The 13,045-nt window shown below is 35.3% G+C and overlaps 1 protein-coding gene across 1 annotated transcript in view; it reads left to right on the top strand.

The window, feature by feature from the left end:
• LOC148939286 (acid-sensing ion channel 2-like) overlaps positions 1-13,045 on the top strand; it is a 66,870-nt gene that overhangs the window by 19,530 nt on the left and 34,295 nt on the right. Inside the window, exon 4 of the mRNA XM_089106833.1 lies at positions 2,606-2,896. Coding sequence (XP_088962959.1) covers positions 2,606-2,896 — 291 coding nt within the window. The remainder of the gene's footprint in view (positions 1-2,605; positions 2,897-13,045) is intronic.

The following is a 13,045-nucleotide window of genomic DNA, read 5'->3' as shown; positions in this document are numbered from 1 at the left end:
CTCTGAGAGTACGCGGAGGTGGCCGCGCCCCCTTTCTACTTCCCAATACCTGCATATAGGACAGTACCGACCGGCGCCTCTTCACCTTCCTCAGCGCACAACCGATATTGTCGACTACTATCGAGTGTCGTCTGTCACTCACGTCTCTCATGCAGTATGAATCAGTAAGTTGAACCTGTAAAACGTAAATCAAGCTAATATTCATAAAGCTTTATTCTGAAATCATTTTTTTGCCTGGAAACTTTGTTTTCTTACTGTTACAGGGTCACAATTCTGAAATGTAATTTTAGTAGAAATTATTGTTAATGTGTTCTTTAAGCTATTTTTGGTCTTTATCTACTTGAATTGGATTTGATTAACTACATAACAACATTAATGTGTATCTCAGCATGCGTGTCAACATTTTTTTAATATGGCACTTGATTAATTTTTTTTGTCGGCAGAGAAGAAATGACAACAAATATGAGATCGTACAACTTTTTAATGTCGTTAAAAATGACATTTATATCAGCCACAGATGAAAAGTGTATAAGCCGGATGGCACGATATATTTTGGAATTTTGAAAAAATTGTTTGGTTTTTGGTATACCCTGAAGCTGTTGGTAATGATGGTGATGTATGTTTAAAGACAGCAGTGCCCCTTTTATTGAATGATTTAAAATTCTTTGATTTGAAAAACTAATAAAATCACTAAGTCTGCAAACCAAGATTAGAATGTTAGAAGCCACAGTGGTGACAGTAGTCAAATATGGCTGTGAAGCATGGACACTTCGAAAAGCGGATGAAGATTTGCTAGATGTTTTCCAGAGAATTTGCTTAAGGATTGTTCTTGGTACCTGGCTAACTGACCGTATTTCAAACAATAGGCTTTACGAAAAATGTGGTTCAATACCGCTCTCTAGGGCTATAATGAAAGAAAGGTTGAGGTGGCTATGGCACGTTGTACGGATGAAGGATGACAGATTTCCAAAGATTGTTCTTTTTGGCCAACCGTCTAGGGCTAAACAGAGAGCAGATCGTCCTCGTCTGGGGTGGGATGACGTCATAAAGAAAGATTTAGTGGAAATGAGACCGTCGTGGGAGGGTGTAAAAAGGGAGGCTTTGAACAGATTGTAATGGAGAAGGAGCGTGCGCAGCTGTGTTGGCCTCAGGTGGATTGGTGCTGCGGTGAGTTGCTATCAGTAGTAGTAGTAGTAGTAATAAAATCACTTGGTTAAACAATATTCATTAAACGATCCTAGGCTTAGGACTGATAACTAATCACACAAAAATTAATGATGATTTCTGATTCCTCAAAAAAATCATTATTTCAAATTATATTTAATTTTTTTGAATTTCTTTAATGAGGATCAAGTGCTCTGAATGAGCTTACTTTTTCAATAGACAACATTCAAGAAAACCTTTTTGATGAAACTGAAAAGGGAGAGCAGAAGCACCAAATTTATCGGTCACCATGGATTGAACAGGACTTATCTTAATAGATTTTAATATATTAATAAATTTATCAACAGTCCGATAATTTTGGTCTCTAAGAAATTGGACATTAAAATGAAGACATTTAACAAAGAGAGCAAATCTGCTTTCATTTATTACCTCCATCCTCCCTCTCCCTACAGGAACAAAAAACTTAAAATCTAAGGAATTAAACGCTCATTTCTCCTAGTAAGTATTGATGGCTGCTCTATGTCTTACGTAGGGAGATATCACCATGTCAAATTTTTTGTTTATAATCTTTAAAAGGGCACTGGAATTAAGAAGCTGATATCCCAGCTCTAGATACCTATTATCCATAATTAGCCAGCTATTACCCAAAATTTGATGTCCTACCAGTGGCGTCAATTTGGGGGGGGGGAGACCTTGCCCCTTGGGATCTTTTGTCCTCCACCCTGCTAGATTTTCAAAATACTTCTTTTCATTATTTTCATTGAAAATTTTATTTTTTTCGTATTTCCATTGAAAAAAATTGAAGAAGCGACTAAATGCCCCCTCCTCGTTTTTCAAAAATACATTTTTGCCCCTCCCCCTAATTTCTATGAATTGACACCACGGCGGCTACCAAAAGCCCAATTGTTGTGAGAAGCCTGTAATACAAGTAATATTACAATGAAAAACCTTGCATCACGTAGAGTTCCCATGGGGAAAACGGTTAAGCTTCGTTTTACTATCTAGAGGCCATTGTCACTTTCGTAGGATTCAAATTTCATAGAGATATACGAGCGTGCTAGTTTGGGCCAACTATTTGATTAATTGTGTGCAAAATTCAACCAAAATGTTCCAATCGAGTTGAGCGGAAGTCTATGCTAACTTAGCCTAATTGGAATTTGGAAACTTTTCTGAAAAGTTTCCGGAAACATCGAAAAATTCTCTCTGAAAATTTTCATCAGAAAGTTTTGGTCATTTCGTATGTATCTTTATTCCGCTGATATAGTTAAATACGAGTTAGTTAAGTATGAAAGTCAAAATAAGATTGAAAATTTTCTCTCATAAAATTTCTTATACCCGCAAAAGTAGGTATAGAGATCACTTGATATAGCAATATTCGGTTTTTACAATATTTTAAAATCGTTGAATTTAACCAATGGCTCAAAATTCTATTTCTTTTCAGGTTCACGATCGAGTTGTTTATTATCTCTCCTTTCCTGTTGATGTAAGTGTTCGGGTCACTCGGAACTCAACACTCCGATTTCCAACAATAACGATTTGCAATAAAAATGAATTTAACATTTCGAAGCTAATTAGTTTACGGACGGAGATGTACAGTTTAAAAAATGAGGCTCCAACCCCTGGTATTCCAGGAGTTGATTGGAATATTTCAGAATTAGTAGGATTTAAGCGAATGAATGCTAAGCAACTCTGGAATGAAATTAGTCATGACATAAATGTTATGGCATTAGAGGTAAGATACAGAATATAATGGTATAAAAAGGTAAAAAAAGATAAAGAATATGGCACTGGATTTTACTAAAAAACGAACCTAAATATGAACCTACTAAAAATGGAACCCTAGCCCATTGCCATTGAAGATTTAAAAACACGTTTTAAAAAAAGAAATAATAAAATAAAATAAAGCCGAGGAAGAACCGCCATCAAACAGTTCGTGGTAACGAACTGTAAGTAAGGAGCGACCCGGCTCAATATTAACCGAAACTCTAGAAAACGGGTTTTTGATACCAATAGATACATCAGAAGAATTAAATTTTTATGCTGATTTCAAATATATAAGTTTCATCAAGTTTAGTCTTACCCATCAAAATTTACATGCCTGAGAAAAGTTGCCTTATTTTCGAAAAAAGAGGGAAACAATCCCTAAAAGCCATAGAACTTTAATGAAAATCACACCATCAGATTCAGCGTATCAGAGAACCCTACTAAAGAGGTTTCAAGCTCCTATCTGCAAAAATATGGAATTTTGTATTTTTTGCCAGAAGAAAGATCATGGATGCATGTTGATTTATTTATTTTTTTTTTTTTATCTTCCCAGGGGTGATCGTATCGACCCAGTAGTTCTAGAATATCGTGAGAGAGCTCATTCGAACGGAAATTAAAAGTTCTAGTGCCCTTTTTAAGTGACCAAAAGAATTGGAGGGCAACTTGGCCCCCTCCCACGCTCATTTTTCCCGAAGTCACGCAATCATAATTTTGAGATAGCCATTTTGTTCAACATAGTCAAAAATCTAATTAATTTGTCTTTGAGGATGGCTTAATCCCCCACAGTTCCCGGGGGAAGGGCTACAAGTTAAAACCTTTCCCCTTTGTTTACATATAGTATTGGTTATTGGGAAGTATACAGGCGTTTTCAGGAGGATTTTTTTCTAGTGGGGGGCTGGGGTCGGAGTAAGGGTTACGGGGAAGGATCTTTCCATGGAGGATATTTCCTTGTGGGAAGGGACATTTCCATGAAGGGGGCACCAGATTTACCAGCATTATTTAAAAAACGATCAGAAATTAATAAAAAAAACAAGTTTTTTTCAACTGAAAATAAGGAGCAACATTAAAACTTAAAACGAACAGAAATTACTACGTATATGAGGGGGTTCGCCCCCTAGTTAATACTACGCTCTTCACGTTAAAGTTTTTTTAGTACTTTTAAAAGAGCTGTGTATTCCATTTTAACTTCCTTTGTGATACAGGGGTTTGTGATCCGAACAAAATTCGAACTTAAGGGTAAAGAGTAAGATATTGACTAGGGAGTGAACTCCCTAATATACGTAATAAAAACATACGAATATAGAAATTTGTTACGTAATTTAATTCGTAAGTTACGTCAGAAAAAAATTTCGAGAAAGCCAATTAGCCAAAAAAAGGAAAATTAATATGCGAATTTCGTTTTGATTATTCATGTACGGTGAGCCAAAATCAAAGCTTCATTAATTCAAAATCGTTCAGAAATTAACTAAAATAACAAGTTATTTTTTAACTGAAAGTAAGGAGCGACATTTAAACAAAAAATGAACAGAAATTATTCCTTATATGAAAGGGGCTGTCCCCTCCTCAACGCCTCGCTCTTTACGCTAAAGTTTGACTCTGTCTCAAAACTTTATTTTTTAAAACAATAAAAAACTTTAGCGTAAAGTGCGAGGCGTTGAGGAGGGGACAGCCTCTTTCATATACGATATAATTTCTGTTCGTTTTAAGTTTTAATGTCGCTCCTTACTTTCAGTAAAAAAAACTTGTTTTTTTAGTTAATTTGAATTAGGCTCAAGAGTGGTAACTTTTATTTCAATTAATCTTAATGGTAAAACTTGATTGCAAATCACATAGTAAATCGATGTTGAACTATTAAGGGTAGGTTTAAAAGTTTGTCAGTGTGTTACTATTATGTCATGGAAGAAATTTTGTAAAATAATCAACTCAATAATGTGCAGGGATACCAACTATGAGCAGGGAGAGTGACACCTGGATGGTAATAGCCCCCTAGATTTTGAAAAAAATGCCTGTCTTCGGTATTTTCATATAAAAAAGTCGAAATAACAAAAATATCCCCTGAATTGTGGGAGGAAGCTGGCTCAACCTCAGCCCTCTGCTCTGTGCGCAAAAGTTTGATGGTGCTTTAAGCATACTTTTTAGTCCAATTTAACGGCCGATTTGTTTGAGCAGTCGTTTTAATGTAGTTTGGACAGAAGTCAAATTTTAGATTGAGGAAAGAGTAGCCCCTCCCATGTATCGAACAATTTCTTTCCGTTTTAAGTTCTAATGTCACTCCTTACTTTCATTTGAAAGCAATTGCTATTTATTTAATATCTGATCACTATCCCAATCCTGCCCCAGTTCTTCTAAGTTATGATGGAGGCTACCTCCTCCGAAAGACCTCCTCCCCTCCTTGCTCTTAAAATTTTATGTGCCTGCACTTGTAAATTGATGGACAGTGGGCTACATTAGTAGCGTTACGATTTGTCTGAGGATTAACACAATTTATCTGTCAGGTGTTTTTTTATGTAGTGGCAGGTGACTAAGTGATTAAGCTAAATTCAAGCAAATGAATGGCAGAAGATTTGCTAGGATGAGTGTGAAACCGATTGCGCTTCACATAGTTGCGAAAGAAATGGATCGAATACATTTGAAATAAAGGAATGAATCTTTATGATGCTTCAGGCTCCCCACTCCCAAAAAGGTCAACCGACCCTCCTCAATAGTAGCTGATGTACAATCACATACCAATGTACATAATTTTATTTAGCCACAAATTAACCAGCATAGTTAAATCCAGTTTTTGAACATTAATCATTCATTTTAAATTGACGACGTACCTATTTAAGAACAGTTCCACCACCACGTGATACTACTACCTCTGAAATTGGGTAGTATAATCTATAGTTTTTTGAGGATTTTAAATCGATTTTCTACGCCGAAATTTTTACTCGCTAGATTTTTGCTTTTCTTTAGTCACAATTATTATTTTGAGCCAATAAGGGTGGAAACGCTAATTTTTTGTGGCATTATTTCTAGGCATTAGGTATAGTTTCTGTGGTCATCTCACACTATCAGTATATTTGAAACATAAGAACACAACATATAGTTTTCGGATGATTTAAATTGATTGCCTATCCTAAATTTTTTACTCGATAGATTTTTGCTTTTCTTTGGTCACAATTATTGTTTGGAGGCAATAATGGTAGAAAAACTACTTTGCTGTGGCATTATTTCTAGGCACTAGGAATAGTTTCTGTTGTCACTTCACAGTATTAGTACCTTTGAAACATAGAACCACACTATAAAGTTTTCGGATGATTTAAATTGATTGCCTATCCTAAATTTTTTACTCGATAGATTTTTGCCCAAATAGTTGTTTTGCGCAATAAAATGATTGAAAACGCTACCTTGCTGTGGAAATATTCACTAAGAGTACTAGAACCTTGAATCCTAGAGCCTTGATTTAGCACTATTATTTCTATTTTCATTAAAATTCAATAAGAAATTGCCCCTGGTAGCACTTGCCGCTCCCCACGCCTCTCTCGACCGTAAGTGCCGGTAAGCTTGTAAATGCAAAACTGCGAGGTAGTAATTTTTGTTCGTTTTAAGTTTCAACTTTGCTCTTTTATTTTCATCAGTTTTTTTTCTATATTAATAAAAAACCAGAATCGGTTCTTTAAGTGTGATAATCTAAATTGGTGAACAGTTCAGATTTTTCATTCGCTAGGGTTTGGAAAGCAAAAGCCAAAAAAGTGTCGTATTTTTTCAAATGTTTCAAAAGTAGTAACCGAGGTACTATTTTGCTCGGAGGTATAGCAATTTCTATGTTATTCTGGATCTGTATACACCTTTTCAAAGAGATTCAGAGCTCCCTCACATGACCTTCTGGATTTGCTCGGAGGTATAGCAATTTCAATGTTATTCTACAGGGCATTACACCTTTTCAAAGAGAGTGAGTATAACTTGATTGGTGATTGGGATTTGAATAAAAGGTATAGTTTTCTTTACAGTTCATATTAGTAAGAGAATTGAATTTAAAGAGAATGGTTCATTTGTGAGGATATTAGTAGAGGAAAAAATGAGTGGTGCATTTACATTATTGGAGATTAATGATGGAGCCGACAACAGCAGCAATGATGCACGAGTACCCAATTTGGCTGTGGAAATAACCGCTGGTTGTAGACTATGTCTTGAATGGGACACTATGTATGCTAGATATGTGATATAATTAAGCAAATTTAAGCAGGAGGAGCAGTTATGTTTTTCTGGAAAAGTGAATATTCTCCATATAAATAAACTTCGTTCAGCATTAGATGTCCTATCAAAATATATTGATGAGAACAAAATGCATCAGTGAATGTTATTATTGTAATTATGTTCAATAAAATCGTTTCTAAATCAATGGTTTCTTTCTTTCTATAGTAGACTAGCGAATATTTTTTAGAGTACAAAAAGAAATTCTGGTTAGTCTGAAGTTGGTTGTGAGAGAGTTAGGACTCTAAAAAATGGATAGATTCGAGAAAGAGCGAATCATGAGGAATCTAGTTCTTATGGAAAAATTTTTGGTTCTATATGGCAATTTTCTAGAACCATCTATTCAAAGAAAGATATTTTCTTGGGGAATGCTTGTAGACATAATGAAAACTGATTCTCCATCATTAGATTAGTGTATGAAGCTTTTACGTTGTGGTCCAAATGCATTTACACAATTCATTGATATATTGATCAAGACATGGCCAAATTATATTGTTTATATTATTTTAAACATTAGTTTTTAAATTTATGACTTTTTTTTCATAAGAAAGATGGTGTTCAAGTATGATTTACTCCTCTCTCTCTCTCTCTCTCTCTCTCTCTCTCTCTCTCTCTCTCTCTCTCTCTCTCTCTCTCTATTTCAGACAATTTTTGTTATTGCTAGCTCAGTTTCATTGTGGCAGTGAGAGTGTCAACACATGACAAAATGTTCCGTACAGGCCCGTTATGTATGTACACACTGGGCAGCTGGTCATCATGTGAGAATTGCACAATGATTGAGGAGTATGATGAAAAGTGTAGATTATGCAACCCGTGTAATTTGCATAAAGGATATGCTATACAAATTAAAGGTTGTAATTCCTGTCTTGAAGAGGTGTGTGACTCTCATCCTAGAGGCCACCTATGCTCCAATTGTCATCATGATAACTGTAAGCAGTCGGAGAGCAGATATCCTGGTATGATTGGAAAGAATCCTAACCGTGATTTTAGTTTATTGCTAAGAGATTGGTATCGTAGCGGTTTTAGATTGTTCTGGGAGGAGGAACCGGGTCAGCGATTCAACTGTTGGAACAACAAGAGAATATGGTTTCTACGTCATTGTTGTGAAGACAATGGGTGTTATGATTATAAGCCCACTGATTTTTATTTGGCTGTGACGGAATGTGATTCGACACTTGAGGACACTGTTTATGAAATTGCTTCAAATACGCAAATTGAAACATGTGAATTCTATAGAATGAATGAGAATAGTGTCATTGAATATACAAAGAGATATGACAAGAGTGAAGTCACGCTCTACTGTAGAAAATGTGACCCTGACATTGAACTATATCAGGATCAGTACACTGTGAATTCGGATAATCTACCTGCACTAGTTGTTGTCGACAAATACCTAGTAGTGGATGAATTCTAAAGAGTAGAAAAGTCGTTTTATCATGTATATAATTTTTTTTTAATTAATAAAAAATTTCACATAAATTTTTAGTGCATTTCATTCGTAGGGCACTAAAATCATCATTAAATAAACTTGTAAGTATAATCTCTACTAGAAATTCGTTAAATCGAGGTAAGTCAGCGTCGATATCGAGACACTGATTGTAGGTATAACAACGACATCTGAACATGAAAAAGAGTAATGGATGAAAGCCGTACGTCTTAGTCCTTAAATCCTGTACTCTTAGTTGATTTTGAATAATGGTTTTCCCACTGCTTTCAATAAAGTTGCTGATGTACGGAGCATAGAATTTATACGATAGGCCAAGAGGATCAAAAAATTAAATATTCTTCGCTGTTTGAAAGATGCATGGCCAATGACCGGTCGTCAAAGTCGATGGACTGCTATTAACAATGATAAAGATATTTCTTAATCTTGGATTTTTTTCAATTAATTATGAAGGTATGCAATAGAACTTGCTCTTGGATAAGTCTGGATCCAAGATAAATACGCCAATTATTTGGTTTGTAGTTATTGTACAAGGTATAGCAAAATACTACCATAAGGTTACATTTCCCATTAGCTTTCAAATTGACTCAGTGATATTAGCGTGATGCTCTTAGCCAGAGCATCGGTAAATGTGTAATCTAAACGTACATTTCCAGTTCATACTATACTCATATCTTGAGTCCCAGACAAATCCAAAATAATTACTCCATGATTTTTTTAAAATGTTAATTTGGTTATTTAATTTTCAAATAGTTAAGAGTCATAATCCAGGGATCGCATGGTCTACTTATACAGCGTTTTATAGGATTTTTTTGTCAAAAGATAGGGTGTACAGTGGAATACCATTCCTTTTGCAGACGAGGCTAGATAGACCAAAAAAATTAAAATCATGGAGGGATTCAGTCCAGGATCCAACGGCACTGCCACTTTTCACAAAGGTGAAAGACAGTTTTGATGGGATTTCTCCATTGATAAATGATGAATCGCTATAGCTACGAGAACCGGCGGCAATGTGACGTTGATTGGTGATTGTATGAGGGACAAGAAGTTTAATGTTGTTGCCATTGGCTCTTAGCTTTTCCACTGCCAATGCAACAGAGCTCATAACTTGTTGTTTTTGGACATGGAGAATTGCCGATGTGATAATGACATTTGCATCGGGTGCTGCAGGAAGTGTTTTTCTCAAAATGAAATTCTATTGTGCAATCTCTAACTTTATATTAATCTTGACATTGGGGGGGTAGGCATTGGGATATATTGAATATCTTGTGGTTTAATTTTCCATCTAGATTATACTACAGGGCCACTACTGTAGTCAGATCAACGTCAGTATCAAAATCTGTTCGATAGTCATAGCCCAATAATTGTCCTCGAAACTCCTTGTATGATTTCGGCATCTTCATCGTAAATTTCATGTAGCTTGCATAGTTTGATAGATTATTGCTAGCGCTCACCAAATTACCATTAATAAATACATAAATTTGTTTAAATATGTTGTATGTAATACAGTTTTCAGAGAAGAGACCATCAACGGCATTTGGGGTTGTATTATCTAACTTTTTCTTCACCACAACATTTAAATCAATAAATGTTGATGACAAATCAATGAAATAGTCTTGATTGAAATATGTTTGAAAGCTTATAGTGTCTTGGAAGGATCATTCAGGATGAAACTCTTTATATTAGTCATACTTGACACTGATATCAACATTTTCAGCATTAAATAGACTGAATGAGTAACAGATTGAAAGGTATGCTTCCATTCGTATGCGGTAAGACATCTTAAGAGAAGAAATTCTTCTTTGATCTAACAATCTTTTTCTTTTTCTTCTTATTGGCCTTCGTTTTTTTCCTTGTTGATGTCCTTGTTGATGTCCTTCGCTTCCCGCCTGGTTAGAAACTGTTGAGTGTACGATGCGCATGCATCCTTTTAAACTCCTCAACTTTATGTCGATATTTTAGTTGTTCTCTAATGGTTCTTGCTTAAGATTTGGTATTTTCCTTCTCACTATCCTTGAAGTTCATTCCCTAACACCAGTCCTGTAGCGTGGAGGCAGCAAAATGTGATGCAGCAGGTACAAGATATTTTCTGGCAAGGGGTAGTTCAGAACGAAATAGCCTAGCAAACCAAGTACCAAGACCATAGCAAGACATTGTAGTACAACCCTTGTAGTAGTCCAATCCATTGCCTATTTGACGTGGACTCAAAGCACCAAGATAACAATCAATATCGGGGCAGACAAATGGAATTCTTCTATTGTTTTTTTTAGCTGATTGTGCTGTTGTTGATAATGGCTAATAAAAGACGTGTAATAAATTTCGTTAGTGCTAGAGCTTTGCCTAATTTCGTTCGTAATGTTAACCGGAGGAGTTCCAAATGCGAGGTTTTTATAGGAACACACTGATTATGCTTTCTATTGTAGTGATGAACAAGTTCATTAGTTGTTTTTCGTTCAAGAAAACGCAAGAGGGGGACATTTGAATTACCGACTCTCGACGTTTCCACAAAGGATGCATAGAGAAATAAGCAAGAGTCCGAGACAAAACCAGGTGGATAATCAGCAAAAATAACTTGATCCATCTCGTAAACGATGCCAGCATTTTTCCCATTGATCATATTCTGTTTAAAGCCAAGAACATCTCTCAGATTATCATTGGGAATAATTGTTTCAGTGTCAACAGGTGAGCTAATGTAAATCCTACCAAATTCCAATGAATAATTAAAATAGAAGGTACCATTCCTGCGATATGAGATTTTTCTATTGATTGTATAACACAAATCTCCTATATTATCATATTCAATATATTTCAATCTGACACGTGGATATCTCGTAGATTTAAGTGCTTCAACCCATTCAGAGTTGACATAGCCCAACCCATTCATAGCCCAATCGAATGGTAAAACTTTTATATCATACACTCGATCCTTTCTCAGGATGTCATATGTATTTTTGAGAATACAGTCGGCAAGAGCCACTTCATATGCACCGTCAAATTTGATGGCGGGGGAGAGTTTTGTCCAAAAATCACTTGTCGTATTCAAGTTATTGTAGAGAGGATCGGAAACTTTGGACAGGAAAGTTACATAGAAATCATGGGGCATTGTCAATTTCTTCAACACCGATCCAAGAATCAAAATCAGAGTTGTATCCTAGCCACCGAACAAGTAACTGTTTCTTACCCCTGCGAGTACGTGTCTTTAATATCTTTTCAATTTGATAGATTTCACTAGCATTTTTAACTTTTTGCAATTAATAGTCATAAAAGACGCCGAGAATATCTTCATCTTTGGTATCACGCAGGCGATAAGTTATAGGCTTAGTGTCTAGGATTTTTGCCACTTTAAAAAGTTCGGTGGACCACAAGTAATTCCCCTTTTCAAAAACACCAGTTGTTCTATTAAGTCCAATAGTAACACAAACATTAATTGTATTAGTCATCTTCTTGTGTATCATGTTGTTGTAATACTCTTTAAGAAACATTTCAAGTACATCACCTTCCGAATGATCAAACTAAATAGTTGTAGAGTTGGATAATGATCAATGAGCTCATTGTAAATAAATCAAGTCGTTGATTATAAATCAACATGATTTTATCAAGATCATGAATAAAATCCGGTGTATTTTTCAATGTACAATATCTTGAAATTAAAAGTCGAATAGTTCTTATCAATCGTTCGGCCAATGCAGCCTTTATATGGCTGTGACTATGATAGAGCAGTGTACTATATTTCACTAATACTATTGTAATCTAAAGTTTACCAAATTTACTACCACGATCTTTTTGAATTTTTTTATGTGAATCAATTTGAAGAACACTTTCAAACGCCCGGTTAGTTTCAGCACATCTCCTTGTTTTTAATGAAAACGCATGAGCATTACGATTATAAACAATGTATTAAAGTCGAATGTACCTGTATGGTGTAATGTGACGCCGTTGAGTCTCATCTAGATTCATGAGATCCACATTCATTTTATAAAACTGGTAAAAGGATTTAGTTTTTCGATATTGGCTAGAATGAAGTCTATTATTTCAATGCATAGGGCAACTTTGTTAGTTTTTTAGATAGTATTTTATACTTAAAGTTTGAAAACCCGTGGCTTTGATACGAGTGGTGGTGGAAATTAAACTCTCCGCCACACCTATTTTTTCATAAACACCTTTCAGAACTTCAGCCATTTTGGATGTAAACACGTTGTGTAATACCTTCTACCCTTTTGTATACTGGCTTTTGGCGGTGGTGGCGGTGACGCTTACCGGATTCGTCTTCGCTTTTGTCAAGCTATCAGTGGCGTGCTATTATTTTTCAAACTCGATTATAAATCTTCTTCTTCTTCAAGTTAATATTTTAATGTTGATGATGATACATGTTCATTTATTTTTCTTACAATTTGTCTATTGTCAATAAGACTTTTGAGTATGTTTTACGTATATAAA

Source organism: Artemia sp. Qi Xiang Cuo, chromosome 21 (assembly GCF_049724085.1).
Source record: "Artemia sp. Qi Xiang Cuo chromosome 21, ASM4972408v1, whole genome shotgun sequence".
Lineage (NCBI taxonomy): Eukaryota > Metazoa > Arthropoda > Branchiopoda > Anostraca > Artemiidae > Artemia > Artemia sp. Qi Xiang Cuo.
Note: the sequence above shows the minus strand (reverse complement) of the source record. Positions and strands in the feature narration are given on the sequence as shown.